Genomic DNA, 25,568 nt, shown 5'->3' on the forward strand with positions numbered 1-25,568 from the left:
TGTCACGGACCTGAATGAAGGTAATACCAGCAATGTTTAATTATTTGATGGATGAAGTAGCGGTCCTCTAAAGGCCATCTCGAGAGATGCTAAAACAATTTGCTTGTTCCGTTCATGCTTGTGCTTAGTGCTCGTCTACGTATCGTAAAAGATCGTCGTACCTTCCAGTGTACAATACTCGTACTTATCTCAAAAAATCAAAGCATCCACCGTTGAGTTTGAAAAGGCACGCATCTCAATGCAAGATGGCTTCCCGTTGAGACGGCGTACGTTGGCTGATCAGATGCGTTGGATCTCATATCCGACGGTGATAACTACTCAGCGCATACATCGAGGCGTACGTTGGCGTACGTTGGATTTCATTTCCAGTATTAGGGATCCTCTCCAACTCTTGTGCTGTTCGGGCTTGGATCAGGCAATTTATCGAGGGGACCCACATCGACGAGCGGCTATGATTTAGAGCTATCTAGCGCTTAGGCGGTGCAGTAAGGGGCGGTTGGAGAAAATCCAGACGGCTGACGGAGCCCGCCCCTTGTCGCAATCACGGGTCGGACACCCGCCACACCCGGTTCTCTCGCCACGTGCCCCTTTGTACCAGACCTCGGTGTTCTCAGCGATGTCGCTTCCTCGCTTCGCTACGCCGCCATCTTTCCTCTGCTGGTGAACTTAGGAGGAGGAGGAAGAAGAGAGGTAGAGAGGTAGGTCGAGATGGATGTGACAGGGGCGGTGAGGAAGTCGGCGGCGGCGGAGGTGGGGATACAAATGCCGGAGGCGGCGAAGGATTCGGCAATGGCCGCCGACTCCGGGACAATGAGCGGGCCCCTGGTGCCTGTGACAGGGGGAAAAGACCACCGGGCGGCCGCCGCGATGGGGTGGGACACGGTGGCGGTGGGCGTACGGCTGGCCACGGTCTTGTCGTCGCTGCTGTCACTTAGCATAATGGTGACGGCGGAGCAGCGCGGGAGCCTCTCGGTCTTCGGCATCCAAATCCCGCTCTACTCCAAGTGGTCCTTCTCCGACTCTTTCGAGTAAGCCCTCCGAACCAGTCCCTAAGCTTACTGTAAAGGGACATAGGAGCTAAGTGAGGAGATGGTTGCCATCGTTTGCAGGTATTTGGTGGGGATCTTGGCGGCGGTGGCGGCGCATTCGCTGCTGCAGCTTCTGTTGAGCTTGAGGAAGCTGGCGCAGGGGTTGCCTGTGATCCCCTCCCACAGCCATGCGTGGATCATTTTCGCAGGTGATCAGGTACTCTATGAATCCCATCACTTCCTCTTTTCCTCGTTGTCTGCACTCGTCTCTTCTGTTTTGTCTAAAGTTAGCTTTAAATTCTCAGTGGCTTTTATCAAGCTTTTCTTCTGATCCTTTTATTTATGAGTAATTTTATTATGAATTCAATGATGCTTTGTTGCATTTTCATAAATTCAAAGACCAGTCAGGGATTTGGTTTTTCAGAGTTCAAATTCCAGAAAATAAAATTTGAAGAAGACTGTCTTGTTTTATGACCGAGGGAAATGTTGTGCCTTTATTATTCATTGAGTGGAGTGGTTGATGGATGGTCAAATTATTCTTCTATGACAAAAGAAATAGTCTCAAAGTAAACTCTTTGGGTTGATAGTACTTTCACACATCAGAGATAATTAAAATCAATTTGTATCTATCATTTTGTAGTTGAAGAATTTGTTTAATGCTGAGAAACTACAATAGTATATTTAGATGGAGGAGCAACATGAAAATTAAAGATAAGTTTATCATTAAGGGTCTATGGAACTTGGGTTTGGTTTTCTTCCAATTTTAGTTTCATGCTTCCTGTAGGTTTGGTATCCAAGTGTTAGCCAACTTAATTAGTCAGAGAATTTCATATTACTACCATGCATGTATCTAAAGCTTTCACTATAAGGATGCTATTTTGCTATTCTTTTGTTTTATTCAAGCGTGTTTGCTGTTTACATTGACACAAGATTGACCAGCAATAGCTGGTGCTTGTTCTTGGTGCTGTGTTAAAAAGACTCATCCTCCTCTGGTTAGTCCAAATACAAAGTTGAATAAGGACAGTGAATTTCTTTATTTTTTTGGGGGTTCAATTAAATCAGGTTTCTGTGGAAAGCATGTAATCCTTCTTTGTGTTGTGTAGATATGTTCTGTGAAACCTAATGATATTTAAAAATCTTGAACTAATATACCTTAATGTGTGCAATGTCATACTTATGAAAAATTCCGCATGTATGGTTGCTGGTTTTTCTTGATCATATATCTTGATCTAGAGACTACATCATATGTTGTGTGGTCAAGTTATTAGTGTTTTACACATTTGTTGATCAACATAATAAAGTGAGTTATGAAGCACGTCACAAGCTCAGCAGAGCAATTCTTTTGCTCCACAGTGCAATTCTTTTGCTCCATTTCGTTTGTAAAGATAGGTTAGTGATATGAAATTGTAAGCTTTTAGGAAAATTATTTTTTTGAATTTGGTCATAACTCTAATGGTGCTGCTCCAATGAATTTTAGTATGTAAATTGACATTGGCAAGCATGTTTAAGCTTGCCGACCACACCGTGCCAGTGGACCAGTCACAAAGTACGCCACTGCAAAAACCCTATACGAAATGGTTTTCCATCAATTCATTGTTCGATAAGACCTATACTTGTTTTACTTATTTTCGATGGAAATGCATCTTAGCTGCACATTATATGCATTTTCTTTCTTGATATATCGTCGTCGTCAACGACAAACTTGCCATACAACATAATGGCACTGATCATTAATCGTAAACGGCTAGTGTTTGCGTACAACTAGGTACGAGCATATGCTTAGGAGACCTCCGAATGCGGTAGTTAGAAGAGACGAAACGATTAATGTTAGTGGTACGAGAAGAGGTAGACGAAGACATAAAAAAAATTTAATAGAAATTATAAATAAAAATTTAAGTATTCTGAATTTAACTAAACATATGATTTTTTATAGATTCCAATGACAGCAAACAATCTATGTAGCTGACCACAAAAAGTTGGGACTTACGGTTTTATTGTTGTCGTTAACAGGTGTTTGCATATGCGATGATGAGTGCGGGTTCTGCTGCCGCTGGAGTGACCAATCTGAACCGCACAGGGATCCGGCATGCACTGATTCCTGACTTCTGTAAGCCCTTGCATAGCTTCTGCAACCACATGGCCATCTCCATAAGCTTAGCTTTCCTCAGCTGCCTCTTTCTAGCTATCTCTGCTGTATTAGATGTACTGTGGTTGTCCAAGTATTGATGTTATAAGAACCAACAACATCTTTCTTCTACTTGTGCACTTGTTTCAGAATGAATAAAACTACATGTGTGAAATGCTCATGGATTTATTGTACGACGTATAATGTTCTGTACAGAAACTACGTCCGGTGAGCGAATAAGTGAAGAGATATTAGGAAAACTCTTAAGTGGTTGCGAAGAGTAATGGCAGAATTGCTCGTCACCGTCCAATCAAGGTTTGGACGGGCGGGATTAGATATCCGACTCAGATGAAGGGTTAAGATGAAGGAGAAGACGTATATAATAACGGAAATGGTTGCATCCTAACAACTTGCGCTTGTGTTGGTCTCCGTCTTCCTCCCTTCTACCTCGCCGTTCCCCTTTCGAGTTTTGCAGCTCTGCGCTCATCGGCTATCCACCGCATCAATTCGTCCTCTCTTCTTCCTATTCGTCGGTTCTGCCATCGGTAGCCGACCCCCCGTCTCCTCAACTGCATCCTACTTGCCAAACGGCCCGATCGATCGATGAGCTTGGAGGGCTGTGATGGGTTTCGGATGAGGCGACGGCGAGCGAAGGAGGTGGGGATTTTAGGTATTGACTGGCCTCTTCAGGCATCCGAGGAGATGGAAGAAACGGTGATCTGACCAGATGGTGGAGGTGAGAGTTGGGTTCGATCCTTAGAGCCTTCTGTAGCATTCTCCTTGGATTGTCGATTGCTCTCGCTACATGAATTTGATCTATGAACTATTTGACCTATGCAGGCGTTTTCAGAGAGGAAACTCATTGTTTAGTTGTCATTCAATATCTGCTATGTGACGAGCTGAAACTATCAGTAAATAATTCTAGTATGTGGCACCGTGCAGTACTTGCAGGTCATCGTGGTCACAGTGAATCAAGAAATGTTTGTTGAATGAAAATGGCGTCTCGAAACTAAAAGCTACTTTTTGTTGCAGAATTGGCTTTCGCTGGACAAATATCAAAGTATGGTGCAACAGAAACCACCAATACACAGCAACTTCCCCTACTCAAAACTGTAGGGCCTCAAGGTAATCCAAACCCTCATACAAAATTCTAGGCATAATCCAGTCTGTAGCATAATTAAACAAAAGAAGATGATATTATTGAAGGGCACATATATCATGTTAGATTTGTTATATTATACAACTAACACGCTAGCTGCAAATTGTCAACCAACAGTTCTCTAGCTTTTGTCACAACATCATGGAGGGAAAAAAAAAAATAGTTTAGTGAAGTTACCCTAAGAGACTGCCAGTGAACTGAAGAAGAATGCTTCTAAACGGTGGGTTAACCACTTCAACCTCTAGATACCTGTTTATATCCAGAAGAATGATGAAGACAAGATGCTCACCACCTTTTCTCTTGGCTCATCGAAACAAATATCAAGACTGTTGATCATACAACCCCTTCTAATGTCCCAAACTCCATTGAACAGCATTAGACCAATTCCTTATCTCACATCTTTCACAGTTCAACTCCACCAGACAGCTTGAGAAACAGTTTTATATTTCAAAAGGCAGGACCTGGAATATTTGCATAATCAAGGCTGGAAATATAGACATTAAGTGCTCCTCGCGGAATCAATTGTGCACTGATTTTCCCACAGTGGGCCAACAAGCTACAGCTTTTTGGGCAAGTTGTAAGTTTTCTTTAGGAATTTTGTTGCTGCATCATCATTCCTATGGCATAAAACATGTAGAACTGTGTTGGGCTCGGTCGGGCTCCAGTGCCCTGGATTTGGAGGTAATGGATATTTGGATTTGGCTGCAGTATCATTTGTCTCTACAACCATCTGTTTGAACCGTTCGATGAGGGTCTCTGTGTCGGTGCGAAATAGGGGTAGCACATTGTTCACTTCTCTTGCAGCCTTCGCGACCAACTCTTCAGGCAACCCATCTCCGTCAGCCAAGTATAAATCTTTAAGAGATTTGAAATCATCCTCTATAATATGAGAATCTTGGCGAGAGAAACCACGTGACGGGCCACCAGCAAGAAGCACAAGCAAGAACCCATCAAACGAAGCTTTCATTAGTGCAGTTATCACTCGGTATCGTACTCTGTTGTGCACTGTGCTTGATACCATCTCCAAAGTAGGGTCGAGTTCTTTTAGAAAAGGATGTATTCTTGAAGCAGCAGTCTCACCAACGAATAAAGCATCCCATAAAATGTGACTCAGGTCATGAAAGACTACCTTGTAGGCTATCGTCTCACAAACTTGCAGAATTCCTTCTTGACAAGCAGCCAAAGAAAGATCAAAACTGGTCCGCATACCATTTAATACATCTGCTTGAGCTGATTCGGTATTCCTTAAACAGGTCTTTATTTTCTTCTCCAAGTTCTCCAACTCTTTGCGGATATGATAAAGTGAATTGATGCGTACACACAGCTGTGACAAACTCAAAGAACCATCTCCGTTTGTCGACCCAACTTGTGATCTCCTTTTTGTTAAGTTTTGCGACTTATCCTTTTTCTTCCATAATTTAGAACCAACTTCACATCTAGTTAACGCGGGCAATGTAGGCATAAAATTGTTCCGGCTACCTGAAAATGAAGATTTATTAGTTGTAGAATTAACAATCCAGCACATAAACTGATGAAACCTACCACATCCTGCTTTTGCCTTAGATGCATAATGTTGCAGATTCCGATCAAGTCCTATTAGCAAGTCAGGAAGCAAGGCAGGGTGCATGGGTATGGGCAGTCGGAAGTAAGCATCTAAAGTCTCGTCAATTATGCGTAGCACCTCCACTGAAGAAGGAGCACAACTTTCCTTGGTTGCCCTTGGGATCCAAACCTAGTGAAATTAATAACATATTATTACTGGCGATCAGATACAGAAAAGTTGTACTCATGTAACAGGATCACAATTTCTTTGGAATGACTGGAAAATGAAAGCACCTTATAACCACAATGTCATGTCAACATCTGTCTGCGACAGAGATTCATCAGGCAACAGAAGGTAAATCCAATTTTAATCAGATTATGCAACCATAACGATTAAGCATAGTATGCAAAACACATAAATCTGATGCACAGTAATCTCATTTTAGTAACAACCTTGGACCCTTGATATGGAGGGAAGTCTAGCATGCCTGTAGGAACACTAGCGACATGGGTAACAATATTTAAAAGTAGTGTTCATTGATAGAAGCATGGCAAAGATGGACCCAATACAAGGTTTTAGAGATACCATCTAATGGTAACCAAGTAATATCAAGATATAAAGAACATATGATCCAGCAATAGTTTGTAAGGGTAAGAGAATAATAGTGATCTTAATATCAGATCTATAATGTTAGATTGACAATTTTATCTTTTTAACGCATCAGAAGATAATTGTAAATGGCAAAAACCAATCAATTAACATGGTCAGATTAGCTGTTGTATCATGATGAGTACAAGAAAATTTAAGCAACTAACACGAATGTCTATAGTTCAAATCGATAATTTAAATGGTTGAATCAAGCAAAAGAAAAGTCAGAAAAGATACAAGTTCACATACAACTAGGCCTTTAGTGCATGTATAAAACTAAGAGGAAAAGTGACGTAAAAGAATCAAACCTCTTGCTGCAAGTTCCGGTCAACCCACTCCTTTAGCCCGTCCGCCCTAGTTCTTATCCATGCTCTTACAAGATTGGCAATGGCGGATTCAGCTTCATAAGGTGGCATTTCTCTGATTAATGACTTACCCCCATCATCACTATCTACAGAATCTTCAACAGCAATGTTGACAAGTTGTTTCTCTAACTTGTCAGCAGCTCTAAGAACTTGTACCACATCTGGTGTTAGCTCTGTGACACTAGATATGAATTGCTTTAGTTCATTTCCATAACAAGAATGAAGAGTTGCAACAGCAACGCCAGCAGCAAGTGGATGCCATTTCTTCAATATTGGACTAAACATTTCTTGCTCTTTGTTTGCCAAATTGCCAATTTCCTGTGCAAGAATGCAAAGAACTGGAGTACTTTGTTTTCTTGATGGTCTCCTGCTTGACGCTATATGTTCCATTTTCTGCATCAACGCAACCACTGGTTCAGATGTTACATTGAGTTTGACAGCTGAGATGTGAGTAATCAGCAAAATGGAAGAACCAATTAGATTTGCAAAATAGTATTAACTTTGAAAAGAAATTAACCAAATCAGAAAAATGGTATCAGTGTTTCAAAGAAAAGTATTTGGAAGGTAAATGGGAAAAGGTATAAGCAGGCTCATTAGTTCAATCTGACATTTCGAAGAACCTACCTGAGCAAAAGCAGTGCGAAGTGATGATCGAATATAGGCATCAATTCTGCTACAAGCTACATCAGTTTCTTCTTTCCTCCTACGGCGATATCCATTAGAAATATCTTCAACTGGTATCTTTGCACCTGTGACTCCCAATGAGACAATGATTTGCATTGACTCGATGTTACTAGAGCTGAACATATCATGGTAAGCAAGAAGTCTTTTCTCTGTCCAACTCATTATAGAGCTCAATATTGACTTCAAAAATTTTGAATAGGTTGGGTCTTGTGTTGCTTTTGCATCCTTTGCAACTTCAGTTAATTGTTTATCAGCTGCAATCAGCAGATCAATTTCAACTTGTCCAGTAGTGACAAATATGTGAAACAAAATCCAAGCAAAGCAGAGATTATGAAACATCTCATTTATTCCTAGGAAGACCCATGTTTTCTTTATCAACTCTAAAACCTCGTCAATTTCATCGATTATTGATGCTTCCTCACTACTGTTGTTAAAACAAGCTTCTAATAGCATTTGGTACAGATAGAGATTAAGCGGAAAACCATCTGCCCAGTGGCATGTATCTGAACCAAATCCGTTAAAAGATCTGTAGGCAAGTGACATCGCAGCATTTCGTAGAACCTGCATTGCTTCTGAATTTTTCCCAGTCTCAATAGGTGTCTTTGAAGCTTCATGCAAAATTTGTCGAAGCCTTTGTGATGCAGCATCTGACTTGTCTAACGGAAGATAAGGATGGCGGAGTAGTCCAGCATCAAGAACCTTCAAATTTCTAGTTTGCCAGCGTATATATTCTTGTTGATCAGGAAAATCTGAAGATTTGAACTGCTGCAGCAACTCTAGCGGCAGAACCATAGACTCCATACGCTTCCCAAGCTGTTAGCGGGGATGAAGGGAGAAAAGATCAAAATGTTATCTTCAACTGGACAACGTAAAAAGCGATCTAAAGCATCTTTCTTTTGTAACAGTCAAAACAATAGAAATAACATTATCTAATCAAGACATGACATTTCATTAGAGCAAAAGAACTAAAGAATTTAAGGCTTTGTTTTCCTCTTTGATTTTATAGAAGAATCAGAATCAATCTGTGGTTATATAATTTGGATGTAAAAGAAGACAAATTTCATCACAGAAATTGTGTTGAATTAGCAACAGAAGGGACTATCGTACCTTCGAAGCAAGCCTACAATTGGAAGCAGAAGTTTCTCATAATTGAACAAATATATGTAGGATAACTGTAAGATATAGGTCATGACTATCTCCTATTGATCGCATTGACATTTGAATGTCCGGGATGCATAACTCTGATGAATCAAATTCTTGCAAGCAGACATAATTGACTGAATGACAACCATTTGTAGAATCTTTTGTGCAAATACATAGAACTAAAGCCCAAAAATCAATGTCATAGAGTTTGGTGCGGGGTGAACTCAGTCGGTTATCAAGAAACTGACAGAACATACAGGTCCTATATATTCACAAAGAAACAAAAGAGATATAGAACACTTTCCTAAATTCAATCATCAGCCATATATCCTCAATATGATCCCCAACAATTAGACCGAGAAATAACTTTGCCAACATGGGATTAGTCTATGAAGAACCCAATTTTTTTTTCTTTCATCTTGAATGAAAGAAGGTCAGCGACTCCAGCCCAAACAAGTACAGACCATATAGTAAGGGCTTGAACTCAAGAGTATAACTTCAACAACTGTCAAGGATTTTTGCTCAACACGTTCTTCTTGAGTCCTTAATGTTAATAGTTGATCATCGGTGAGCCAGAGAACACACATGCAACCCATCACCGATAGAAGAGCGAATGCTTTTCATTAGAGTCGGTGGTCACAGACAACTCAACCAACATCTTTATTGCGATGAGGAATCCTAATTTGATAACGACACTTCACTAACCCGAAGAGATATCTGCAATTTTATCTGCAAAAGACCAGCCGGACACGAAAAACCTTTCTCTGTAGAAGTCCCTTTGCCATAAGCGATTAATCGTGACCGTAAAAGATGGACAATATCAAACTATAGTTGAGCTAGTATGTGTTTGATGATGAGCGTGCTACCAAATTGATGTCCCACTGAATCATATAGAAAGAAGGTCAATCGAACAGTGGGCATTCTAGAGGATTCAATAGCCCTAACAAGAAATTATAGTTTACGGATCAAAGAGCGTTTTATATGCGGAAGAACCAAATCAAGAATCGTGGAATCGAGGACTCACATTTGCGGCTGCAATTCGCAGCAAACCCCTTCGGATCCGCGCGTCCAGTTGCTCGGATATCCCCATCTGCACCCTCATCAGCTCGCCAACCGACACCGGCTTCTTGGAGGACGCATTCCCGGGGATGCCCTTATTCGACGGGGACCTGATCCCGAGGGCCTTCTTCATCTTGCTGGCGGCCGCGGAGGTCAGCGACCGCTGTAGCGACGGCGGGAGGGACGTCGACCGTTCGATGGTGCGCTCGGACTGGGGGGTGTAGGTGAGGGGCTTGCTGCCGGTGGCGCGGCAGGCTGCGACGAAGATCTCGTAGGCGCTCTCCCGGAGCTCCGCGTCCGAGAGCGCGACGCCCAGCTGCCCCAAGGGGGATGGGAGATCGGCGACGGCGGCGGTCATGGCGGCGGATATCCATCCGTTGGACTCCTTCTTGGAGTCCCCCATGGATCCTCTCCCTCTCTCTCCCTCTCTCTCAAGAGCCAAGCCATTACCCCCGCGACGAGCGCTCCTATATATAGATATTATTTATTGTCTTTATTTATATTTATTTCAAAGAGGAAATAAAAATGTTTGCTTCTTCCTCCTCCTTATTTGTTTTTGGGTTGAGGTTGGATTTTTCTCTTTTTGGTATTATATTATATATATATATATATATATATATATATATATATATATATATATATATATATATATATATTAAAGGGATGAGGAGAAGTGGAATAAGAGGAAGAATGCAGAGAGAGAGAGAGAGAGAGGTTAAGTAGTGGAATGAGGGCAAAAGAAGGTTTGGGTTTTCATGGGGGAATAGATGACAGTTTGACAATGGAAGAAAAGTATCTGTGTTTTTTATGTTCTCTTTTCCACCTTTTACTGTTGGAATTTTTTTTTCTTTTTATCTAACAATGGGATTAATGGTTCAATCTGTTTTAATTAGAGGTGTTAATTTCACTCTAATGTTCAAAGAATCTATTAAGGAAGGGAAAGCTCATCAAGGAAAAGATAAGGTAATTTAAGTCAGCCATTGAAGGGGAGGATTAGAGGACACATTGGAAGTCATTATCTATGGACAATGGAAGGTATAGCAGCTTGAAGTCATTATCTGTAAGACAAATCAGTCTCACCTGTCAACCAATTCTTTAGGGTTTGACATGCACTACACCTGGTGGATGCCAGTGCTTTGTTCACTTAAAAAGATGAGAACCAATAAATAATATGATCAAATTTACTTTCATGTTTGGATTAATCTACAAGACTGGAGGATTTGTAATTATGATATAATGTAAGACTTGAGTTATAATATGATTGTCTATTCAATTAGGATAATCAAGATTTGAGTTAGAAAATAATATATATATATTTTCTAAGATTTATTTTTATTTTTGAAGTGAAATTATGTGATTTAAGATGTTGGAATTGTTGGCATGAACTTGCAAGCCTAAAGGAGGGACATATCTCCTGTGATGATGATTCTGAGGCTGGACTCCACCCAAAGAAAAAGTGACATTTTTAGTGATTTGAACTCATCATCCTTATCCACTCATCACTAAATAATGCTCACAGCTGTGCATTGACGCCAACCCAATTTACTGTAAGGGAGCTAATGGATGGCTATGAAAAGGTCATGTTGTCGAGAATTCAAGAGTCGAAGATAGAAAGAAAGGGCTAAAGATGTGTGATGGGATGGATCCAATAATGTGTTTGTGCAGCGTAGGACAGAGTCTTACAGCACGGATGTCGCATGGCATGTGGCAATGTCTGCATGGATGTCCTTGTCATGACAGTTAATATTGCCTCTCTAATCACCTGGATTAAGTTTATCCTTTTGATCCATAATCACATGATCAACTGTTGGGGACAAAAAAGGTCAAATGTCAAGACAATATTAGCAAATTGTGTGGAAACAAAGCCTAAACAGTGATCCATGAACAAAAGTCAAACAAGCAGTGATCCAAGAACAAAAGTCAAATGTAAAGAAGGTGGACTTACTGTAACCTTGTTTAGCAATAACCATTGCCCTTTTTCTGTAACTAAGACAGACAAATGAACAGTTTCAAGATCATCAGCTTCTTCCTTTAAAGACCGTAAACCTAATCCTTCGAAGATTGTCGAGTGGTTTCATTACTTCCATTTTCTCAGAACTATAAAGATTTCCAAATTAGTATAAGAAATCTAATGGTTTTAGAAGATGGTTTATTAAGATTAGAGATCATGATAACAAGAGTTTTGAGTTTAGTATTTAGGATTTTAAGGTTTTAGGTCATCTGTAGCAATTCAATAGCGTGAAAGACAGCTCGATGTCCGGAGTTTTAATTCCTTATTGAATGCTTGCTTGAAGTGGCGATATATGCGGAGTTACTCATCACTGTGCACTCCACAGTCCTTTGTCAGTGCCATGAATTGAAAGTACTCATCCTTCACCAGCGTTATGCATGTATATGGATTAAATCTACTTCCAATCTAGACCTAAAAAAGGAAGTAATCTTCTGATCGATTCTATGGTGCAAAGCAGAGTTTGTGATGAATCAATGAACTTTCACCTCTTGGGTTAACGTTTCTTCTTCCTCATTGATGAGTGCAAGTTTTCTTTCAGATGGGAAACATTAATTTTGCTGTATCCACAGAAATTTCTATTTCTACACTGCTGTTTTACTATCCATTCATCACAGTCTCCTCCCATGTGCAGCCTTTTAATATGCAGCAGCTCAAACCAACACAGTGGGGAAGAGGAAGTCTCTTGTCTGCCATGGCGTGTGATGCCGTCAAGACGAAGGTCGAGGTAGAGGAGACGGTTGTCGACGATCCGGTGAGCCCGACCGGCCAATACTTCAACAGTTCTGTGCTGTCGATAGGTATTCTCGCAATCTTCGAGTCGGATGTCGCCATTGACGATTCCCCAACGATGTCGACGCTGGAGAACCTCTTCTTGCCCATCCATCCTCGATTCTCCTCCGTCATGGTACATACCCTCTCTCTCTCTTAGTCATGTAATGTTTCAAGCCAGTGTCAAATCGTGCTCTGTTTTTTGCCTCATTCACCTCTTTAGGCTGTTTAGGATCATGATTCAAAAGACGATGATGATTTCTCGTTTGCATGCATCAGACAAGCCAGGATTAGATTATGCATGGGAAGTAACTTGGTATGTCATCTTCCTGCTTCCTAATGCAATGCTTCAAGTGCATGCTTCTTAGACCACCAAGCTTAGGCAGTATGCACCTGCAACATCCATGTAGGTGGAAGAACTAGTCAACCAAAGTCAAAACCATGTAGTGCAGATCTGCTCCTTCGCATTAATTGGTCGTCAGAGCACCCTGTTTCAGGAGTGAAGAACTATTCATTCATCAGCTTTATAATGAGAATGTGTTTCTGCAAGATATATTAATGGATTTAATGGATATATGGAATATGAGAATGGCATTAGCTCCACAATGCAATCGAGACACAGTTTGATGAACAGTGTATGCTGAAAACCTCAACCCCGAAGAAGTCTTCATTAATCGTTAGGAGGAGTCGCTACGATCCATGTGTTGTTCTAATTCCAGCCATGCGTCGTTGGCTTCTGTCGCATTTACTCTACTGCGGTCTTTGCGTGGTCAGGTGAAGGACGACCATGGCGTCCGACGATGGAAGAGGGTCGCACTGAAGCTGGAGGACCACGTGAACGTTCCCGTCTTCCCCGCGGGCTTAGAGACCTACGACGACTACATACGTGGTTACATCTCCGACATTGCAGTGGCGGAGTTCTCACAGAGCAGACCGCTCTGGGATCTCCACATCCTCAAGTACACAACCAAGAGTGCAGCAGGGACCATGGTGTTCCGGATCCACCACGCACTGGGCGATGGCTTCTCCCTGATGAGCGCCCTCTTCTCTTGCTTCCGGAGAGCTGACGACCCTTCTCTGCCCCTCACCTTCCCTTCTTCCCGAGCCACTAAGCCTGTGCAAGGCAGCGGCGCCTGGTGGCGCGCATGGCGGAACGTGCCGCGCGCCCTCTCGGTTTGCATGAACACCGTGCGTGACTTCGGGTGGAGCTTGCTGAAGACAAACTATCTCGCAGATGACCGGACTCCGGTGCGGTCGGAGGAGGCTGGAGTGGAGTTCCGACCGATGGAGATCTCCACTGTCACCTTGTCGCTCGACGAAGTTAGGCACGTCAAGGCGAAGCTTGGAGGGGTAAGCATAGTAGTGAATCCTAGATGAAAGACTGGGGACAGAGTATTCTTCCTCCTCTTTCTCTTCTCTTTTCTTAGCACAGTCACTGAATTAACAACCCCTGCCGCAATTTGTTTGGAGCTCATCCAAAGACGGTGAACGATGTCATCTCCGGTACAATATTCTACGGCACGCAGCTCTACTTCCAAGCCACAGCTCCAGGCTCGAAAGAGGCTCGAGTGACAGCACTGGTGTTGCTCAACACGAGGATGATTGCAAGCTACCGATCTCTAAAGGAGATGACCGGACCCGACGCCACCAACCCATGGGGCAACCGCTTCGGCTTTCTTCACGTCCCAGTCCCCGTTTCCGGTAATCCAGACGCCTCTGATCCACTCAGCTTCGTTCTCAAGGCAAGGCAGATCATCAAGGCAAAGAAAAGCTCCCTTGCTGTCCACCTCAATGGCAGACTGCTCGAAACTATCCGAAAGCTCAGAGGTGCCGAGGTAGTAGACTATCTAAACTTGCAGAGATATCGTACTGCATGTCGTGAACTTGAGGAGTTTTCTTCTACCTTTGATTTGATTGTAGACTGCTGCTCGATACATACATTCCACCCTGAGAAACACAAGCATGACCATATCAAACCTGTCTGGACCAATGGAGCAGATGATCATAGCAGGTCATCCAATCGGGAGCTTCTACTTCATGACGGTGGGCAGCCCTCAGGTACGTACCAATAAACCCGACAAGTCCTTCGAGCAAAGAAGAGCTTTAGCTGACGCTACTCTGCTGAACTGATGATCTCTATGGCAGAGCCTCACCGTATCGGTGGTCAGCTACATGGGGAAGCTGAAGCTGGCCATGGGCACCGAGAAGGGGTTCATAGATGCCGGACTCCTCGTCTCCTGCATGGAGCAGTCCTTTCGGAGGATCTCCGAGGCTGCTGCAGGCAAGAGAGCTGATCGTGACTCTTAATTAGACTTCGTCGGCCATTCTATTAGGCCGACTTGCGGCGATTACTAGCCTACGTAGAACTGAAAAGCCCATGGAAGTCCTCCGTTCGGGCCCGAAAAACCACACATTAAAGCCCAGGTTGGAATCTAGGGTTTCGTGGGTTCTCTGTTCTCTATTCTCGGTCTATAAAGAGGGTGACGCAGGAGAGACTGCGCATCCATGAACGACGGCAGGCGACCTTCTTATGTTCTTAGTTCCTCCTCTCTTTGGTTTGTTCTCATAGTTTTGGTAAATGACATCGTTGAAGCGTATCAACAAAGGCCTGTGATGAGGAATCTGCAACAGTTGCAATGATTCGCTTCTGCGTGTAATGATTTGACAACGCCAAATCGCTACGTTCTTTCTGAGGCCTCTCTCCGTCCCTCTTCAATCCGTCCTTTATTTTTCTCATTTAATGGTGATGTGATTTTTCCTCCTCTATTTTTTGGTGCCATCTCTACACACTCTCGTCATATCTTTTTCTTGGAATAAACATTCAATTATGATTGAATGCGACGAGGTTTCCTCAATTTTTTTTCTTTTATTTTATGTATTTATTCCCTTATTACAGTGAGGTCTGAAGGGGATGATGTGCTATTTTTCTTCCTTTTTTTGTTCTTTTCTTTTTCCCACGAGGACGATAATGACATCAATAATATAGATATAGATATATAATAATATAATAAAGAAGCAGCTTCACGTTTCTTTCTTGTCGGCCCGACTAATAATCGAGGCTGTCGGTCTTGTCGTCTTCATCCTGCTCACTGAAAGCATCTCGTGGCAGATCACAACGAAGCTGATGATAAATATACGAATGCGAGATCGATTGTCATCGCGATCGATCATATTCGAATTCCATTAGGCATAGTATTTTTCCAAGTCAGAAAGATCAACGTCACATTTGAATCAGAGCTCGAGAGGATCAACGTGTGGATAGATGAAGAACTGACAGCGTTCTTATTTATTCCCCCATATCTGTAAGATTACATTACTTCTACGGTTTTATTCTTACAGAGAACCACTCACTGGTTCTTGAAACGAGATCCACAAGAATGCAATCATATACATGAGAATTCAACTAGTACAGGCTTATTAGAGGAGAAGTGCCCCACCAAGAACTGTAGCGGCCAGCCCGAGGGCGATCCTTGATGCACTCCGGACAGAGGAGAGACTCGAGGGAGGCGGTGTTGGTGACAGATTGGAACCAGTCGAAGATCCAGCTGAGGCGGGTGGCTGGGCTGGAGGCGTGGTGGTGGTGGTGGAAGGAGAAGGTGACGGAGTTGGACTTGGCGTCGGGGCATGAACGGGTGACGTGGGTGATGGGGACGGAGATGAGGAGGGGGAGGAAGAGGAAGAGGGAGATGGCGATGGAGTGAGGGAAGGTGGAGATGATGGAGGCGGTGGACTCGGGTTCTGGTTCCTGATAGCCAACACCACCACCGCCAGCTTCTGCCCCTTCCGGCAGCTCTCCGGCACGCCGCTGATGAAGTAGAACGGCCCCGACCGATCGAACTTGAACGTCGAGTCGCCTCCCTCCAGCTTCTGGATTGGATTGCTCGCGTTGCATGCGTCGTAGTCCTGCTTCGTCACCACCAGTACGGAGTCCACCTCCTTCCTGTATCTAAACACTGCACAGAAGACTCGATCAAAGCATCAGAAAGAAACAACGAGAACAGCGAGCACTCGAAGAGCAGCTATGACACACCGGCGATGCATACCGAGGGTGTCATTAACTTGGAATCTGTTCCTCCCTGCCCATTTGTCGTAGCTCTCGGAAGGGTTGGAAACCCAGCCATCTCTTCCACCAACGTAGAAATCGTAAGCCCCAGATGAGGCCATCAGCCCCATTAAGACGCCCACAAGGAGAAGAGTGCCAGGCGAAGTCTTGCGGAGCTCCATCACTCTCTCCATGGACTCCTCCAGTAGGATCCAAAGGCAAGTCGAACGGAGAAGAGGCGATGTTGGGGTTCGATATAAGTAGATGGAAGTTAATCACAGTGACTCTTACGACGGCAACCAATGATAATAGTATTAATTCACGTGTCAATAATTTCATGCATATTTTCACACATTCAAAGAATAGTTCTCTCTGCATAATTAATTTATTCACATCGACCTTGGTTACGTCTTTAGTATTTGAATTTTTATATATTTAATATTTTTTCTCTTCTTGTTGTCGATTCTATTAACGAAAATATCATAGTATTTATTAATTTTACCTCAATTTGATTTATCACCGAATATGTATGGTATTTTCGTTAACAGAACTGACGATGTAAAAAAATTAAATTAAATAATTTACTTTCATAAATATAAAAATTTTAATATAATTTTTAAAAATATAAAATATTAAAAATAACTAATTACAAGGATAATATGTAATTATCGCTTTGTTGCCAATCAAAATATATTTCTTCTTGCTTCCAACATTTCATGCTTGCATCAATTATTCGTAACAGTGTTGCATGTTATTATTGTTTGGGATATAACTCAGCAGATTGAATTCCAAGATGAACTTTCCTCGATCATTTTGATTGCTCGAATCGGTCGACAGCACACACAAAAAGTCGCATTTAATATCTGCTCCACAGGTTTGACCATTGCGTATTCTGCATTTGGAAGTTGGGAGAGTTAAAAGGCAGCACACAAATATAAGTCGTGAAAGTTCTCAGAACACTTGGTTTAATCATCTGAAGGTCCATTTATAACACTTTGCATCATCAAAAACTAGATTCAGAAGAACAGAAGTGATCATACCATGCTAATTTGTATTAGAATCTGCTGTCGTAACTCTTTCTGATGACAACAGCCATAGGTACAGAAATCACTGAACTAGGCATATCAATCAGTGATCTGTTAGCTTTTGAGCACTATGCTTCGACAAATGACAAAAACAGTAAAATAACAAGAGCTTTACAATCTCTAGTCGCATCAGTATGACAGTTTGATAATGGACCATGGTCCAAAATTTTCGACGTCTGATAGCAGATCTTCAAGCTTCAAGTATTTTGTAAGTAAACTCAGATCTAAAATATTTACTATGTTGAAGATTGTATAATCTGCTTCCGCACCTGGTTCAAGCAGGGAGTTGAAGCTTCGCATTGTTTTTCCAGCTGCGAATCCAACACAATACCAATAAGTGACTGATTTCATGAATGCTTTGATAATATGGTGCACAATATTTTAACATTCAATCATATCTCTACCTTATGAAATAATAGTAGAAGAAATCAGCATAGAGACCTGTCTGGACAACACCAGCAATCCAAGCTGCAAAAAGCAATGGATTCAGGGAGAGAATTATACTTTTAACAACAAATCCATATCAAATATCCATGATGTAACTATACCAATCCAGGCACTGTAATCGTCTTCTGTGACATAGCGATAAATCCAGTTGAGAATATAAAATGCACGATAAGCCCTGAGGAAAAGGAACAAAATCTAAGGAAACACGCAAGTAGGTAACAGGTATTAAGTTGCAAGCTAGTCAGGAAAGAACAGGAAAAGACTGAGAAGAGTCAAACACATAACTTTTTCACTAAACAAAGAAAGATTATGAGAACAGTGGAACTTGGATAAGTATAGATGAAGATAAGTATTAGTACCCGAGGAATAAGACATATTGGCTAGTCAAATTATCCACATTTCTGCTTCTTTGAAGCAAAATCAATTGAGGAAGAATTGCAACCGCTTCTAAAAATATGGAAAACACCCAAAATACCTACAAATGGACCAGTAAAAGAATTAAAAGAGTAATAATGTTATATATGGAAATTAGGCAGAAACAAGAGCCATCAGAAAACAAGTAAACAAGCATTACAGGGCCTAAAGTTTGAAGATCAAGTCACTTCCCCAGAAGGAACATAAAAAGATTGCTTGAACTGAAGTAAGGGAAAAAAATGGTTTCTGTTTACCCTCAATTGTAGTTGGAGCATAGAAAAAAAAATACTAGTATCTTTAGGGAAAATAGTTGTCTAATAACTAGCAGTATTTTGAAGAACTTCTCGTTTTCTATCAAACAAAATCTGGAAAATGAATAATCAACTATCAGAAATCTGGAAGTCAATTATCCAAATATTTTATTTTCTATTAAACAAGCATCAAAAAAGAAAAATGAGGTTAAACAAGTTCCACAAACTTCCTATGCAACCAAATGTACATTTGACTACTCCACTGAAGAATGTCATCTAATAAAACAAGGTCATACTATCACTTAAGAGAAATTTTACATAAGCATGTTAAGTTATATATTTTTGAAAATTGATTACCAAGTCCTTAAGGCATTTCTCCTAGGCTTTATGTCCACCCAAAAGGCAATGTAATAATTGATGACAAGTGAAAAATAAAACCATCTATGTTGTTATTATATCTATCCAAGATGGCCATTATCTGGACTATTATTAAAGAACCAATGAAGCAGAAATATATAACTCATCCGAGACGAAGAATAGCCCTCTTTCCATGATTTTATTTGTCCAAGGAAAGAGTCCTAATACTTGATAAGTGAGTGATCAGCTGCCATTAAACAGGCTCTTACATAAACCAACTTGGTCTAGTTGCAATAATACAAAGCAGAGTTTTGTAAGTTAACCAAGGTAATGGCATGTCCAATGTCGTGGCAATACAGTCATGGAGATAAGACTATGTATATCATTTTAGGATAAAAAGGAAGGATTAGGATTCAGAAATTGAGGTACGTACTAAGTTAAGAATAGACAAAACGACCTAACTAGCATCTAAAAGTTCAAGAATTGCCAATCTTCTTGTTCAATAATAAAATTGGATGTGCAGATAAGGAGCTGGCAAGTTGAATCATACAGTCAAATAAGGCAAAAAGTAGAAGGCCAGTTCAGATCTGTTAGGAAAATTAGATGCCCAACAGATCTATCAGGTTTAAGTCTCAACTTTATTCACTTTATGGTATAGTTCCATTTGAGCTGCTTCTACTCAGTAGTATATATTCTTTTTCACATCATCTGATTATAATTCAATAGAATTCAGTTTCTGCTCTTAATCTGAAAATGTCAACTGCACTAGAAAGAATCCAAAAAAGGAAAGGTACATGGTCAGCTATTCTTATCTTTCTCCCAATCCAGTTGATTTTAGTTATCACATGATGGAGTCTTATACCTACTCAAAATGTCTTAGGTGTCAATGCAACTACAACAAGTGGGAAAGAGGCTGTCAATGGCATTGACTAATTAATTTATGCAGGCCACACCTAATTCGAGTACAAGTCAAGTAAAGGGTGGTGACAAGATGATAATGAAATGACCATTTGCTTAGGGGAATTGTGCTATAATACATTTAGTTGGAGAACTAAGAAAATAAAGGTTTTCAGTTTGAGCATTCTGCAGGTCTAATTTCCTCATCCAGATTTCCTCATCTTTGCCCTCTGTTCTTTAATTCTCCTGTCTCTTGTCTTCTCTTCTATTCTTCTATGTGCTTTTTAAAAACAAACCACTAAATGGCACATGATGAATTGCTTATCCTATTATTTAGCAAGAATTTCATGTAGTCTCCATGAGATACCTTGATTACATCCCAAGTGCAAATTATAAATCTCCTAAACAGAGCCCACCCAGATTCATACGCCCCTGAAATATTGCTCTTTGCACCAATTCAGAATGTCCAGACATGTATTTTTGTGAACATCTCATTTCTTTGTTGCGGTAATTGGCCATTGATAATATAGTCATCATTCAAGACATCTCAAAAGCTCCATTATTAAGAATAACGATGAATAGTTTGTGTTCCACACTACTTCGCCATCATCCCAAATTATGTAGTAAATTACTTTGAATTGACTATTGGGCTATCATTATAAGGCGGTGCCGTTTCCAAAATATGGAAGCTTGGGAACAGAAATATAACATGAACTGAATCGAAGGGATCACGTAGACGCACCTCGCGGATCGTGAATCGTTCGTGGAAAAGCAGCGCGAGGACCAAACTGACACCAACGAGGAGGTAATGCCGAAATGTGTCCTGCTCCTTGTCGTATGTCCGCCGCACCACGGGGTGAAACCTCATGCACCAGACGATGGCGATGGAGCTAGAAATGAAGACGATCTTCATCAAAGTGTTGTACACGGACACGACGTAGGTGAAGAGATCCAGGTAGCGGGTCAAGAACACCAGCGCGTAAAGCTCCTGCGTCCTCAGCGAGATCCCTAGCACCAAAACGGCCAAAGATGGGAGTTTTTCTCACAGGAACGAATTAGAGGAGATTCGAGGCCGGGGGATAACCTGAGCAAGACTTGGTGGCATAGATCTTGAGGAGGAGGAGGAGGACGCTGAAGAGGTGGGACATGTCGCCGGCGAACCGGAAGGCGTTCATGACGGCGGTGGCAGAGAAGGGGTGAGGGTGACCGCGAGATCGTTCGCTTCGGCAGGTGGATCGGTAGGGTTAAGGGTAAATGGAGAAGAAAGTGGTCGGCCCTTTTTGCTGTTAGGGTCAACTAACGTATGAGAAGGGGGGAAGCGGAAACGGTGTCCGGTGAGGAAAGGGCAAAGGGGTCGACGTGGCAGCTTGGCGAAGAGAACGTGAAATGCCTCGAGTCTCTCTGGTCACCGCGTCTCTTCGGCATGCAATTAATAAAAGAAGAAACTACATTTCAAAGCTTGTCTATGCAGCATTCTCGAATTTTATTAGTCTGATGTATCGATTCATACCTTATTCTTTAGTAATTTATTGGTCTGATGTCTATACTATGCAATCAATACTGGCTATATTTATAAAACAAACGAACACGGACACGATTAAGGAGGTGTGAGCTTACAAGGACAAAGCAACTGATAGACAGCGGGATACATAATAACGCTATTGTCCGAAAACTGAGAACTACAAACTAAAACTCCCCAAATCACCAGAAAGAAATGAACATCAGAAAAAGAATGTTCTTTGTTCTTGATGAAACTACGATAACGGATTAGAATAACCTCGAAACTCTTCATAGTTGTCTGGAAATTCTGAAGGTGTGATGCATGACAACCCTTGTGCAACTCAGAAACGAAGCTCAACCAAAAGCTGGAGATGCAGTACACAGAAGCCATTTAACTCCACAAATTACGGAAGCAAGCATCGCCATTTGCTGCCCAAGGGCTTTAGCCGATTACTTGCTCATGGTTGTTGACAAATAGAAGTTCCAGAATATGGAGCATGTAGACATGAATGCAACACGGGCGGATAGAGGGATGGCCCTGAAAAATAAAGCATGGTGTTATAGTTACTATGATTATCAATGACCGAACCGACGCAGATAAAGATTCTATCGAGCAAATGGACTTCCTTAAGCCAAAAAAAGAACTTGCAGGCATCATGAACAAATGAAGGTTAAACAAAAGCAATATGCAGTTTTCATTGGCATTAGAGGCTTTAACAAGTAATGGTTTAAACAAAGGCAACCCTTGTCAACATGAATATTATGTTGGAATACATACATATTCAGGTGAAGTAGTGACAAGATTGCATAACTCCTAATCTTCTTCACGACATGGCAAGGCTCAACACCACATTATACATGCTGTGGTCATTGTGACAAGGATGTTCAATCTGACCAAGGTAAATTATACGGTTTTAAATCAACTGAAGAGCGTAAGATGGCTGCTCTAATAATACAAGCAAGTTTATCCAAATTTTTGCATGACTTTCCACAGTAAGCAAAAAGAAGAGCTGTATGGACTCAATTATTAGTGCATTTATTTGATAAAACATTAAAATTTTGTAAACCAACTTTTAACATATACAGATAAGCACCATGATTTCTACTGTAGAAGATATTCTCGGGCAATAGGCAAGGTAACTCACGTGAAATTAACTATAGTGACAGGAATCCAAAACCTAAAACCTGCATTGAGATAACATAAACATTAAATTAGTTGAGTTATCATGATATATCTGCCAATAGAAACAAGGAGCAATTCAAAAAAATTGGAAGAAGACAATCACCATAGAGAAGTGTAGGAAGGGCATCTTTTTGATACTTGGATGGTAACTCTGCTAATTTCCCAAGCCACAAATTGTTCCAAGCAAAAATCACAGCAATAACACATGGACCAAGTACAATCTGGTTCAATATGACCTAACACAGGATGAAGCAACTAAATGAAAATCCACTTAAAAATCAAGTGATCTAGAAAGTTGACCGTGATGTTACTCGTTCAATAGTCAAACAAAAAGTTACCTTCATTGACAGGTTCACAAAAGTTGGCTTGGGCATACAATGATCAAGAAACTGATACCAAGCATAAGAACCTGGACCATAAAGAAGAAACCCATAGGAAGCCATGCGTAGTGCACGAAGCCAATCATGATTTGAAAAAAGTGCTGAAACTATTTCCTACAAGAAAAGTGCTGATATTATATTATAAAAACAAATTATGTGTCAGTTCTAAGATATAAATAATGTAAATTCAAACAAATAACCAAGAATATAATATTCAATTAAGAAAACTATTCATCACAAACAGGCATATTAAAGCGCAGTTGCATAGCACTGTCTGAAAAATTTTATGATATACAAGGCATGGCACCATATGAATCATCATTTCAATATACAGAGAAGTTTGTTGAATCAATTATTACGAAAGGAGATTATTGTCTTTCTATTCATCTACGATGTTGTAGGAGGATTCATCTGCACTGCATGCATATTTGTCATGAAGGGAATAGTGCTGCAGATTCAGTGGCATGCAGTGGTGCAGCAGCTAATAAAGCAACTCCCTGTAAATGTCTCAATTCCAGAGGTAAGGATGTTTGCCCTTTCTACCAAAAATATGCATATATTGAGCAAATTCAGTGGAAGAGAAATCACTAATAAATCACTAACTGGGGACAACTGAAGAAGTATAAGGCATACACCCCAATAAGTATCAATCTCCAAGCATTCATAGGTCTTATACTATTAAAGAAAGGAACATTGATCACCAGCTAGTGTATATGCATATGCATATAGAATTTTTTAGTAATAACTGCTATTTATATTAACTTCTATCACCATGAGGAGCTAGCTAAATATTTAGTGGATCAGATTCAGAGAAAGCAGGAGAATAAATGGATCGTCATGCTAAGGGCAATATGATTTATCTGAATAGGTTTCACCTGCAATATATAAAGAATATATGCCACTATTATTGAATCCTGATCTTGTAACAAAACAAAGAAGATTGAGAGGATCAAAATCCCACCTAATTCAGAGATAATAGAAGCTACACAAACTTTTTCAAAGATGTACAATCCAAGAGAACCTGATGAGCAACCAAAGGCTGCATCATAGAGCGATTCAACTGAACAACTCTACAGGAACACTTCAAAAATAAACCTTCAAGGCAAGGAGTTGCTTGAAGGACCAAGGAAGACATGGATGAAGGAGAAATAAAATTGAAGAATCGTCAAAATTGGCAATGAGTTATAGTAATCCATGAACTTTAGAGTATCAAAGAGGTAAAAAAACAAAGATATAAAAATAATAGAGTTCTTCATATGCACACAAAAATGTGTCTAGAAATGGTATTATAAGAAATGAATTTTAACGAGATAAACAAAAGTTGTTACCCAAACCTTTCATCTCAACTGAAGAAAATTGGTGTATGCTTGCATTTATAGGTGAAGTTCGGAAGCATACGAATTTTAAGTCTAATGGACATTTCATCAACAAACTTATGTGCATCACAAAGTTTAGTTTACGGAGACTGCTGCAGGAGAACATTCATAGTGCATAAAAAGGTATTGATCTACTAAGGTAACAACAGGATCTGTGGTGCAAATCCTTTCATACAAGCCACAAAACGAGCGGGGGCCTCGGAAAGCCAATACAGCCCTCGTCGTCTGATATTTAAGTCGCCCCAAATGGGCATTTGATGGATGACTAATACACTCAATTTACATTCTGCCTGAAAGGAGGTCCAGAACACGTAGCGTAAGCAGCAAATATACCTAGATACCAAAGACAGCCATTTCATCGAATGCTACCCGCACCACGTAGCAAGCGCAAGAAACTGACAGTAAACAAGAGGAGGAAACTAGGGTTTCTAGACCATACCTAATTAAACATTCATCATCAGTGCCAGGAGCTGACCTTGTCATCGGAATCGGACGGGCGGCGGGCGTGGACGAGGAAGCGGTCCCTAAGCTGTGCCACGGTGTCACCGGTGAGGGTGAGGGAGGCGGCGATGGAAGCTTGCTTGAGGGGGAAGTCGGCGAGAAACCACCCACGCTCGCCGAGATCGATCGACTCCGAGGAAGAGGAGGAGGAATTGGGCCTCCTCCGGGGACGGTGCTTGCGGTCGCGCGGGGAAAACTGCCACCACCAGAATCCTCCCCCGTTTCCCAGGGCATCCATAGTATCACAAGAGGAGGAGGGGAAGCGGAGAAGGCTATACGACCGGTGACGACGACGAAGAGGCGGCAGCCGCAGGCCCGCAGCTGCCCAATAATTGCGGATGAACCGCCACGGCAGGCCACGCTCACGGGGGGGTGGGCGGCTTCGATCCAAGACCTCGTCCTTTCCATTGGTAGAGACCGTGGGCCCGGTAGGTTGGCCACTCGGGAAGATGATACTCCCTGGTTGGCGCCTCGGACTAGGCGCGGGATTTGGAGCCCAGAAAGAGATTGATTGTGCCCTTCAACTCGGCTCCTCGCCACGTCCATAAATGGTAGGCCTCATCGGGACAGAGCATCAGCTCATTTCACAATCTTGATGGCAT

The 25,568-nt window shown here is 41.5% G+C and overlaps 6 protein-coding genes across 6 annotated transcripts; 2 read left to right on the top strand and 4 right to left on the bottom strand.

Moving 5' to 3' along the window:
* Positions 1-402: 402 nt before the first annotated feature.
* Positions 403-5,022, top strand: LOC135609704 (CASP-like protein 3A1). Its single transcript, XM_065103245.1, has 6 exons — positions 403-1,028; positions 1,110-1,245; positions 3,039-3,889; positions 3,994-4,104; positions 4,186-4,278; positions 4,430-5,022. Exons 1-3 carry the CDS (start codon positions 709-711, stop codon positions 3,252-3,254), a joined length of 672 nt encoding a protein of 223 aa, XP_064959317.1. The 5' UTR covers positions 403-708; the 3' UTR covers positions 3,255-3,889; positions 3,994-4,104; positions 4,186-4,278; positions 4,430-5,022.
* On the bottom strand, positions 4,331-10,226 carry LOC103980928 (protein unc-13 homolog). Its single transcript, XM_065103227.1, has 5 exons — positions 9,720-10,226; positions 7,493-8,365; positions 6,812-7,261; positions 5,851-6,044; positions 4,331-5,787 (listed from the first exon to the last, which is right to left on the bottom strand). The coding sequence occupies exons 1-5, from the start codon at positions 10,155-10,157 to the stop codon at positions 4,869-4,871; spliced, it is 2,874 nt and encodes a 957-aa protein (XP_064959299.1). The 5' UTR covers positions 10,158-10,226; the 3' UTR covers positions 4,331-4,868.
* A 2,085-nt stretch (positions 10,227-12,311) lies between these two features.
* On the top strand, positions 12,312-15,278 carry LOC135609699 (wax ester synthase/diacylglycerol acyltransferase 11-like). The gene is made up of 5 exons (XM_065103229.1): positions 12,312-12,669; positions 13,308-13,883; positions 14,015-14,368; positions 14,454-14,591; positions 14,679-15,278. Exons 1-5 carry the CDS (start codon positions 12,406-12,408, stop codon positions 14,838-14,840), a joined length of 1,494 nt encoding a protein of 497 aa, XP_064959301.1. The 5' UTR covers positions 12,312-12,405; the 3' UTR covers positions 14,841-15,278.
* Positions 15,279-15,792: 514 nt separating this feature from the next.
* Positions 15,793-16,854, bottom strand: LOC103980929 (early nodulin-like protein 3). The gene is made up of 2 exons (XM_009397463.3): positions 16,577-16,854; positions 15,793-16,486 (listed from the first exon to the last, which is right to left on the bottom strand). Exons 1-2 carry the CDS (start codon positions 16,767-16,769, stop codon positions 15,951-15,953), a joined length of 729 nt encoding a protein of 242 aa, XP_009395738.1. The 5' UTR covers positions 16,770-16,854; the 3' UTR covers positions 15,793-15,950.
* Positions 16,855-17,606: 752 nt separating this feature from the next.
* LOC103980930 (ER lumen protein-retaining receptor A) lies at positions 17,607-21,422 on the bottom strand. The gene is made up of 6 exons (XM_009397464.3): positions 21,111-21,422; positions 20,769-21,034; positions 18,467-18,582; positions 18,209-18,282; positions 18,065-18,128; positions 17,607-17,971 (listed from the first exon to the last, which is right to left on the bottom strand). Exons 1-6 carry the CDS (start codon positions 21,199-21,201, stop codon positions 17,935-17,937), a joined length of 648 nt encoding a protein of 215 aa, XP_009395739.1. The 5' UTR covers positions 21,202-21,422; the 3' UTR covers positions 17,607-17,934.
* A 148-nt stretch (positions 21,423-21,570) lies between these two features.
* On the bottom strand, positions 21,571-25,342 carry LOC135609703 (uncharacterized). The gene is made up of 5 exons (XM_065103244.1): positions 24,941-25,342; positions 23,048-23,203; positions 22,813-22,945; positions 22,672-22,711; positions 21,571-22,064 (listed from the first exon to the last, which is right to left on the bottom strand). The coding sequence occupies exons 1-5, from the start codon at positions 25,202-25,204 to the stop codon at positions 21,977-21,979; spliced, it is 681 nt and encodes a 226-aa protein (XP_064959316.1). The 5' UTR covers positions 25,205-25,342; the 3' UTR covers positions 21,571-21,976.
* Between the last annotated feature and the right edge of the window lie 226 nt (positions 25,343-25,568).

The sequence above is a fragment of the Musa acuminata genome, chromosome BXJ2-4 (assembly GCF_036884655.1).
Source record: "Musa acuminata AAA Group cultivar baxijiao chromosome BXJ2-4, Cavendish_Baxijiao_AAA, whole genome shotgun sequence".
NCBI classification, from domain to species: domain Eukaryota; kingdom Viridiplantae; phylum Streptophyta; class Magnoliopsida; order Zingiberales; family Musaceae; genus Musa; species Musa acuminata.

What these genes read in the sequence shown, in the direction of transcription:
- LOC135609704 (XM_065103245.1), top strand. Translation starts at nt 709, where the DNA reads ATGGATGTGACAGGGGCGGTGAGGAAGTCGGCGGCGGCGGAGGTGGGG. An exon ending in TCCTTCTCCGACTCTTTCGA is followed by an intron (nt 1,029 to 1,109) that starts GTAAGCCCTCCG and finishes CATCGTTTGCAG; the next exon opens with GTATTTGGTGGGGATCTTGG. An exon ending in TCATTTTCGCAGGTGATCAG is followed by an intron (nt 1,246 to 3,038) that starts GTACTCTATGAA and finishes TGTCGTTAACAG; the next exon opens with GTGTTTGCATATGCGATGAT.
- LOC103980928 (XM_065103227.1), bottom strand. Translation starts at nt 10,157, where the DNA reads ATGGGGGACTCCAAGAAGGAGTCCAACGGATGGATATCCGCCGCCATG. An exon ending in ACCGGAACTTGCAGCAAGAG is followed by an intron (nt 6,045 to 6,811) that starts GTTTGATTCTTT and finishes TAATTTCACTAG; the next exon opens with GTTTGGATCCCAAGGGCAAC. An exon ending in GCAAAAGCAGGATGTGGTAG is followed by an intron (nt 5,788 to 5,850) that starts GTTTCATCAGTT and finishes ATTTTCAGGTAG; the next exon opens with CCGGAACAATTTTATGCCTA.
- LOC135609699 (XM_065103229.1), top strand. Translation starts at nt 12,406, where the DNA reads ATGCAGCAGCTCAAACCAACACAGTGGGGAAGAGGAAGTCTCTTGTCT. An exon ending in TCAAGGCGAAGCTTGGAGGG is followed by an intron (nt 13,884 to 14,014) that starts GTAAGCATAGTA and finishes GCTCATCCAAAG; the next exon opens with ACGGTGAACGATGTCATCTC. An exon ending in GAAAGCTCAGAGGTGCCGAG is followed by an intron (nt 14,369 to 14,453) that starts GTAGTAGACTAT and finishes ATTTGATTGTAG; the next exon opens with ACTGCTGCTCGATACATACA.
- LOC103980929 (XM_009397463.3), bottom strand. Translation starts at nt 16,769, where the DNA reads ATGGAGAGAGTGATGGAGCTCCGCAAGACTTCGCCTGGCACTCTTCTC. An exon ending in CCAAGTTAATGACACCCTCG is followed by an intron (nt 16,487 to 16,576) that starts GTATGCATCGCC and finishes TCTTCTGTGCAG; the next exon opens with TGTTTAGATACAGGAAGGAG.
- LOC103980930 (XM_009397464.3), bottom strand. Translation starts at nt 21,201, where the DNA reads ATGAACGCCTTCCGGTTCGCCGGCGACATGTCCCACCTCTTCAGCGTC. An exon ending in AACGATTCACGATCCGCGAG is followed by an intron (nt 18,583 to 20,768) that starts GTGCGTCTACGT and finishes GTCCATTTGTAG; the next exon opens with GTATTTTGGGTGTTTTCCAT. An exon ending in CGATTACAGTGCCTGGATTG is followed by an intron (nt 18,129 to 18,208) that starts GTATAGTTACAT and finishes TGCTTTTTGCAG; the next exon opens with CTTGGATTGCTGGTGTTGTC.
- LOC135609703 (XM_065103244.1), bottom strand. Translation starts at nt 25,204, where the DNA reads ATGGATGCCCTGGGAAACGGGGGAGGATTCTGGTGGTGGCAGTTTTCC. An exon ending in CGTCCGATTCCGATGACAAG is followed by an intron (nt 23,204 to 24,940) that starts GTCAGCTCCTGG and finishes CTTTTCTTGTAG; the next exon opens with GAAATAGTTTCAGCACTTTT. An exon ending in GTCACTATAGTTAATTTCAC is followed by an intron (nt 22,065 to 22,671) that starts GTGAGTTACCTT and finishes TTTATTTTTCAG; the next exon opens with GGCCATCCCTCTATCCGCCC.